The sequence below is a fragment of the Tasmannia lanceolata genome, unplaced genomic scaffold (genome assembly GCF_043159265.1).
Source record: "Tasmannia lanceolata isolate RefF3 unplaced genomic scaffold, GAP_Taslan_0.1 ptg000015l, whole genome shotgun sequence".
NCBI lineage: Eukaryota > Viridiplantae > Streptophyta > Magnoliopsida > Canellales > Winteraceae > Tasmannia > Tasmannia lanceolata.
The window spans coordinates 41,126,702-41,135,247 of record NW_027518692.1 but is presented as its reverse complement, the minus strand read 5'-3'; the positions used below and the strand labels follow the sequence as shown (position 1 = coordinate 41,135,247).

At 38.0% G+C, this 8,546-nt stretch overlaps 1 protein-coding gene across 1 annotated transcript; it reads left to right on the top strand.

The window, feature by feature from the left end:
* Positions 1-5,596: 5,596 nt before the first annotated feature.
* Positions 5,597-8,334, top strand: LOC143845888 (bidirectional sugar transporter SWEET15-like). Its single transcript, XM_077354294.1, has 6 exons — positions 5,597-5,648; positions 6,783-6,819; positions 6,919-7,129; positions 7,250-7,411; positions 7,705-7,824; positions 7,925-8,334. Exons 1-6 carry the CDS (start codon positions 5,597-5,599, stop codon positions 8,210-8,212), a joined length of 870 nt encoding a protein of 289 aa, XP_077210409.1. The 3' UTR covers positions 8,213-8,334.
* The last annotated feature ends 212 nt before the right edge of the window (positions 8,335-8,546 follow it).

The window sequence follows — 8,546 nt, the reverse complement described above, 5'->3', positions numbered from 1 at the left end:
AGTTCCGGTGGACAAACACATGCACGCTACATCTAAAAGTATAGGATCAGTACAAGAAAATAAGAAAACACAGCAAAACACACTATACAAATCAACTCTATACATGACTGTACAAGGCAAACCCTAAAACTCTAATGCAGGACTTGACTCGGACCAAGATGGCCGTCCATCCCAGCTGCTCTACGTATCCCGGCCTCGGGAAGAATCGGAGTCAACGTAGTTCGATGACCTATTCTAAACTACGATGCCTAACCATCTAGAACCGCTATCTTAAACTCGATCCACTAGACTCGACTGATTTTTAAAAGCTTTTTGTATAATTGCTTAAATTCATATGAATTGTAATTTTCAGGACTCTCTATATGCCCTAACTAATGCAAGTTGGTTAGCCTTAAGCTAATGCAGGTGGGCCCTACATCCTATGTGTAACTAGGCTGTGCATCCTAAAGAAACCATGGGCTGACTATATGCTTCTTAGTCTAGCCATCGATTCGACTAAATGTCTAACCGATCGACTCGAGGCCTCCTAACTCTAGGGACACTCACACGACAGGACACACTATATCAATACAAATCAGGACAGCCTCCTAACTCTAAAACACCCTAAACAGCTAGGACATACTCCTAACTCTAGGGGAAGATCTTTTCGAAAAGGTTTTGAAGAATTTTATATTTTTTGAAGGTTTAAAATGTTTATTTTTAAAAGGTTTGGCTGGACCTGGGATGTGGATCCCAAGCTGCACTACGTACCCTATGGAAAGGGATCAAGCCAACGTAGTTCGGAACATATTCCGAGATAAAGACACTAAACAAGTACACAAGGGTGATTCACAAACAAGTAAACTAGTGCGCTCACAAACAGGTACACCAGCGTGATCCATAAACAAGTAAACTAATGTGATCACAAACAAGTACACTAGTGTGGTCACAAACAAGTAAACTAGCATGATCACAAACAAATGAAACATCAATCAAATGAAACATGTCTAAAGAGAATATCTAAAAGACTTAGAAAGTCTTCTAAAATGAAGAGAAAGGGATGCTACAGGACTTAAACAAGTCCTCCTAAAAGAGGGCTTAGGATGACTCCTTCATCGCCCTTTTGGCCAAATTTGGGCTGCCATATGTCGAAATGACCGACTCGACTAGATCTACAAAATTGATATGCTTGCTTTCGAAAATCTTGAGCATTTGCAGTCGAGAAAGGGAAAAATTCATAACTGGACAGCAACCACATGCTTTTAAGGAAATACAAATCATGGCTAAGAGTGGAACAACCTACAGGACAGCAGTTATGTGCTCTTGACCAAACATAAACAAAGCGACATTATCATTGACATCATTACATTAAACAACTACATCATAGTAAACTAATTCATCAATTTCACCTTACGAGTAACCAAATGTCTAAATGAATTTCGAATAGAAACAGGCGAAACCAACAAATAGGCTATCCTCATACTATCACTTTGAATCATATTACACTCACAACAATTAAAGCAAGAGGTCTGATGTGAACATAACCATTTTTGCTATGCTACAATAAGGATTTGAGCATGGAAATAAAACACAGGTCCTCAACTCAACTTTTAGAATTAGAACACACAAAACTGAAGTAGCTGGAACAATATAAAATTGACTTAAATATCTAATAACATTATTACTCCAAACTACTATCACTAACATTCAATCAAATGAAGACCCCATTCCATTCCCTTCAACTAATGTTTTGAAAGCATAAAGAGTAAGGACTAATTGAATTTGTGCCACAAATGAGATAGAATAATGCTAATATCAATAAAAATACTTTAACATAATCGCTACCTTATTCTTCCAATTGAATCAAAACCTTTTCAAATTAGGCTAAGCTTGAATAAGGTTTAAACACAAGATCACAAAAACTATTTCCAATTCCTTGTAAAATCAGCCACATGTAATGAAATAATAATATCTGAACTCTCTTTCGTACCTTTGCAATTCTCCTTACCTCTGATTCCCAATGGCTGAAAATCCGGCATCAGTACAATCCGAAACCCGGCTAACATATAACACCTCGAGGTCGAAACACACAGAGGAGATAGCAAAATGCCAGCATCAGTGAGTTGCATATTCTCCATCTGAATTTCAATTAAACTGCACTGTAAATTCCCCAAAATTGGATCCCAATCCCCTGAGCTCCGACACACGATAAGGGTCTTCAATCCCTTGGATGAAGATAGTAGGGATGCGAAAAGCCGAGCGTTGTATAGGTCTTTCAAACACAACCTCTCAAGACTATAATTACCATACGAATTGTATAACCCTTTCTTCTTCTGGGTAGAGTTTTTCTTCATTAAAATCATTCAATTCAAATTCACCCAGCTGTGTATTCTGAGCATCCAATTTCCTCAGCCTCTTCAAAGTAAGATCTTGAAGAGAGCCCTTCATCTGAGAGTTCGACGCAACCCTTGAGCTTGAGCTTCTTAAGCGAAGTGAGACCGCTTTCGATCAAAGCGGAGCTAGCGGAGGAGATGAGCTTTGACCGGAGAAGGAAAATCCGATTGGAAAAATTAGGTGAAGAAATTATGATTTCTAACTAGAAAAAATGAAATTGCAGGGCTTCCAAAACAGATCTAAGAAGGCAAAGTGAATCAACAACTTATAAAGGAGAAAAATCAAAGACAAGGTCTCGGCCGGATTCTGAATTCCGGCAATGATCGCTGGAGAAGAAGGTAAAAATGGTTAGGGTTTCAGAAAGAGGAATTTAAAAAATTCTAGGGCTTGTAGATACAAAGCTAGGGTTATAAGATGTAGATCTAAAATTTTGGAGTTTGAATTAGGGTTTCAATTAGAGAATAACAAAGAAAACTGGTACAACAGCTAAAGAAAGAAGAGAATCCAAAGGTGAGTAGCCTGAAATGATGATTTTCACCGAAGAAAAATGAAGAAGAAAGAACAGACCTATGATTTGGAATCTTATTTAGGGTTTCCAACTAAATCTATGGTTTCTAAACAAACCTAGGGTTTGAAAACAAGAAATAAAGAAAAAGGAGGTTGCCTGAACCTATGACAGATGATCGGAAAGGATGAAGGTCGGCCAGAGTGTGAAATTCTACCGGAGGAGATGAGCTTTGACCGGAGAAGGAGTGCGGTGGCTAGCCGGTGGTGAAATGAAGAAAGGTTGACCGGCCGGAGCTCCGGTGTATACGCCGGAGAAGATGAAGGTTGGATCGGGTTTGGGTTTTGCGAGATCTGGTTTTTCTCTCTCTCTCTCTCTCTCTCTCTCTCTCTCTCTCTCTCTCTCTCTCTCTCTCTCTCTGTTTTGGTTTCTTCAGAGAAACCCAAACGAAATCATCTCTCCCTTTTTCCGATTTTTTATATGTAATGAATAAATTATTATTTTTTTATCTCATGTAACAGCCACCTCCTTTATACACTTAACCCACCCCCCTTCTATGCACAACAAAGTAAATGAAGGGCTTTTCCACTTTTCTGCTTGGACAACCCCCTTCTTCAATAACGCACCCCTCTTTTCACCTTAAGCACAAATGAAAGCACCTCATTGAAATTCAGTTACACAATTCAGCTCGTCTTTTCTGCTTCAACTAGTACATGGATTGATATTGGCACTCCTCTACTTTGATAATGCACTCTCATCTTCACAACATTGATGGTGACACAAACTTGACTTGTCTTTTCCTCTGAATTTTTTCCGAGCAGGAAATTAAGGGCACTCTTCTTAGGACAATGACAATCTTTCAAGGGATTTATTCAATTTTGGGTTTTCAACTTTGGGGTTTGTCCAATTTTAGGGGTATTAGGGTCCGTTCAAAATGGGGTGTCTACACCAGCATGGCATGCAAATCAAACATAATATAGAGACCACAAAAGGATTTGCTAGCGACCATCGCAGAAGGCATTTTGAGGATGGTATGTTGCTTGTCAGAGCAGCCACATAGGCTCACTTATTTTGTCTTCATTCACGAGGTGGCTGCTTTAACATGCAACAAACCCTTTGTGATGTACGCTAGCAAATCCCTATTAATGATTGCATTTTTCATTCTTTTATGTTTTATTATCTTCTATAACTGCAAACACAAATGTCATCCGTGCAGTGACATAATCTAGAAGTGTCCGAGAGAGAGAGAGAGAGAGAGAGAGAGAGAGAGAGAGAGAGAGAGAGAGAGAGAGAGAGAGAGATTTCACACAACAACCAAATTAGTGAAGAATGGAAAAGGAGTAGAGAAGGCTTCAAACAAAATAAATTCTTACGTGCAGCTACAAAGAAAACCACAAAAGGAAAAAAAGAGAACAAGATAAAGAAGTGTATTCTCTCGTTTTGTCCCTTTTTTGGATTTTCAACCTCTTCCTTTATTAGAGAGAGAGAGTAAGTTGGGAGATTTTATATGACGAGTGGGCGTACAAAGACGCAATGGCGATACCGCCCTTGATATTTGATCCAACAGTTTCTGCTTTTGGATCAAATATCAAGGTTAATACTTCCATCGTGCCACCTTTACATGTTTGTACGCCCACTCATCATATAATTTCGGGAAGTGATGTTTACGCCCCTTTTGATCACCAGGGACACCCAGCGCCAGTGTACGTGGCAATCAAACCCACTAAATTTTCTGACGTCAAGTACATTTGCCCCCCTTTAGTTATTGATACACTCGCACCGGGTGTCCCTGGTGATCAAAAGGGGCGTAAATATCACTTCCCATAATTTCTCGTAAATATGACTAAGTATATGAGTTTTTTTATACGCTGTTTAAAAAGAGAGCAAATGAAGAGAGAGAGAAAGAGAGAGAAGTAACTATGGGTTTTGTTTATAGAGATTTAATATGGTGCCTGAGCGTTAAGTCAAGTGTAGGATTTACCAGCGTTGATATTTGATACAACAGCAGCCCACTTTTTAAATGGCTGCTGTTGGATCAAAGTGGGTTCCTATTTAATCTCTCTTGTTCATATTATACTTAAGGAGATGATTTTTTCACCCCTGTAGGATTAAGCGCCCGCTTTTCACGTGAATTGTGGGGAGACTTTAACACTTTTTGACGTCAATTCACTTGAACAGGGGGGCGCATGATCCTACAGGGGGCGAAAAAAAAATCCTAGCCCTATATTTAAAATGAGAGAGAATGACAGTAAAAGAATTCTTTTTTTCTTTAATAGAGAAATGGAGAATAAAAATGACTCTTTAAAATTGTGTGTGCGTGAGAGAGAGAGAGAGAGAGAGAGAGGGGTTTAGTAGAGACAAAAGGGAGGCGTGTATTCAGTTGGATGGAAACGGCAAAAAGGGGATTGGTGATCACGCGAAAGCTCTCACACTCTCAAACGAGTGAAGTAAAATTCCATGTCGGTTGGGGAATGAATGTCCAACCCCGCCTTTCATCCCCCTCACTGCCTTTCATCCCCCTCACTATCAGGACAACAACTCTCTACCTTCTTCCTATTTAATCTCATCATCTACAATTGTGCACAATATTCAAACAAGAGGGATTTGACACCTCTATCACCTCAACCCTATAAATTAGAAAGGGTTTCTCTCCAATACCCTCACTCTACTTTGCTTCAAGGAGAGTTCCCTCTTTGTTTTTGCTTCTTTTCTACAAAGATGGCCATCTTCACCATGCACCATCGCTGGACTTTCATCTTTGGCCTCTTAGGTAGACATAGAGTTCTCAATTTTCGTACTTATCCCAACTTTTACAACCTTTTGTCATGGTTCAAAAACTTAGAAACTCGACTCAACTCGGGAAGGAACCGAGTCATGTCGACTCAGTCTACTCACTTGAGACTCATACAGAAATTTTATATTGAAATACCTAAGTTCATCTTTGGCCTCTTAGGTAGCCATAGAGTTCTCAATTTTCATACTTAACCCAACTTTTTGTTCTTCTTCTTCTTCTTCTACCTTTTGTCATGGTTCAAAAACTTGGAAACTCGACTCGACTTGGGATGGAACCGAGTCATGTCCACTCAGTCTACTACTTTGAGACTCATACAGAAATTTTATATTGAAATACCTGAGTTCCATACTTTTCTATGTATTTCTTGTAATTATACATCCCCATCTCATTCAATGACTCGAGTCAATTTTCCAATTGTATCGAGTCACCTCGGATGAGTTTCAAGTGTGCCCATCGAGTTTTAGTACTATAAATTTGGTGGCCGGGTTTGATTAAAATGGATTCCTTTCATGTTCTTTCTTTTTTCTTGTTCTTCTTGAGTTTGGTTTAATTTGAATTTGGTTGATAGTCTTTTTCTTGTTGTTTATATTTTATTCATTCTCTTCCTTTGGAGGTATTTGGTAATCTGGTTTCACAAGTATGATATAATATTACTCCCCATCAAACCTCAAACAACACCATTCATGTTACTTTTGGGCTATGATGATTTCCCAATATTTTATAATTAATTATTACCATACCCTCTTGTCCGCACTTATTTAAAGAATTATGGTGCAAATCTCTTGTTGTACGGATATTAATTCATTTTCCTTATAGTTGTATTTCATTGTCCATGGTATAAATCATAATAAACTAGAATATAATTTATTTTATTTTTTGAATTGAAAATGTACTTTTGTCTATTAAATCTACTCCACATTTTTAATATGTTTTCCATGAACAAAGACTGTTACTAGTTTCCCTTTAGATATTAATCTATGTACGTATGATTAACAGATTCATGAGCTACCCTTCTTGTAGCATCATGGTTTTTCATATTTATTTAATAAGCTTCTCTATTAATTAATGATAAAATATTAATTAATTAATCTTTCGTTTCTTTAATGATAGGTAACATTGTGTCATTCATGGTGTACCTTGCCCCACTGTAAGTTTTTTGTTGTTTCTGGCACTTTTTTTACTGTTAATTTGTTTCTATGGTAATTAAGCTGTTCATTGAGGTGGAGTAATTTTAACTTTATCGCAGACCCACATTCTATAGAGTGTACCAGAAGAAATCAACGGAAGGATTTCAATCTGTGCCTTATGTCGTTGCACTATTCAGCGCAATGCTTTGGATCTATTATGCATTTCTCAAGACTGATGCTTCCCTTCTCATCACCATCAATACAATTGGATGTATCATAGAAACTATTTACATAGCCATGTTCATAGCTTACGCACGGCGGAATGCTAGGGTACTGAAAAACTGACTCGATCTTCTCCCTCTTCTTCATTTTAAAAACAACTGCTTAAGATTTAATTATTATAAGACCATCTAATAATCTCTCTAATAAAGTTTGTTTTTGGAGTTGCAGATATTGACTGCCAAACTGCTATTGGGTTTGAACCTTGGTGTATTTTCTTTGATTCTTCTCTTCACTCTCCTATTAGCTAAAGGATCAAACCGTCTTAAAATTCTCGGATGGGTCTGCGCCACCTTTTCTGTCTGCGTCTTTGTGGCTCCACTTAGCATCATGGTGAGGATAAAAATTAAGATAATTTTGTTGCTTTTTGCCTAACCAGCCCAAATGTTTTCTCTGCTCTAATAGAAAGGAAATAGAATTATGTAGTCTACATTTTTTAAACATTGATCTGTGCACGGTATCCATTTTCATGGTTTGAAAAACACTAAAATTTCATTTAATGTGGAGAAAACATTTTAATTTTTCAATTTCATACGTTTATATACAGCCACCCATATATATTTCTTCTTTTCTTATTATGTAGTTTTCTTTTTCTTTTCTTTTCTTCTTTTTTTTTTTTTTTGCAGAGGCTTGTCATACGCACCAAGAGTGTAGAGTACATGCCATTTTTATTGTCCTTGTTCCTCACTCTAAGCGCAGTGATGTGGTTCGGCTATGGCATGCTAATGAAGGATCTCTACATTGCTGTAAGTTCCTCATTGTTTTATTATTTTACCCTAGTCTATTATTACTTTATGGAGAATTTGCCACTAATTGTTGGTTTCAACATGTTTCTTGTACAAATAGCTACCGAACGTACTCGGTTTCATCGTTGGGGTCCTCCAAATGGTTCTCTACTGTATCTATTGGGATACCAGGAAAGTTATACGAGAGCAAGAACTACCTGAACACATTAACAACAACATTGTTAGGCCGGGGACGATGGGTTGTTCGGAGGTTTATCCCATCGATGTGCAGCAGAATTGGAAAGAGGAAGAGTTAGGTGAAGGTGGAAAATTGCATGAACAAACTGATAACAATGAGGAAAACATGGGTACCCAAAATGAAATTCAGCTAACTGTGGGTGAAGTCTGATTCACATACAATTTTCATTGGAAGAGGCTCCCTTTTTGAAAATCCATGCACGGTTTTAAGTGATTCAAACAAGAGCTATGACTTCCTCTAAGCCAAAGCTCAAAGGCCAGACTAGGAGAGAGGCTCTCTCTCTCTCTCTCTCTCTCTCTCTCTCTCTCTCTCTCTCTCTCTCTCTCTCTCTCTCTCTCTCTCTCTCCATGTGTGTGCATGTGTTTTGTTTGTATCTGTGTGTCTCTTTCTCTTTCTCCTTCATCGTAATCCGATGAAAAAAATCACTGAATATATATACTGCAATTGTATGCTGATTGTAAGTGAAAAAAGGAGTTCTATGGTA

Excerpts from the sequence above, each read along its gene's own strand:
- LOC143845888 (XM_077354294.1), top strand. The coding sequence starts at position 5,597 with ATGGCCATCTTCACCATGCACCATCGCTGGACTTTCATCTTTGGCCTC. Across the intron at positions 5,649-6,782 it reads TTTCATCTTTGGCCTCTTAG|GTAACATTGTGTCATTCATG; the intron begins GTAGACATAGAG and ends CTTTAATGATAG. Across the intron at positions 7,412-7,704 it reads TGGCTCCACTTAGCATCATG|AGGCTTGTCATACGCACCAA; the intron begins GTGAGGATAAAA and ends TTTTTTTTGCAG.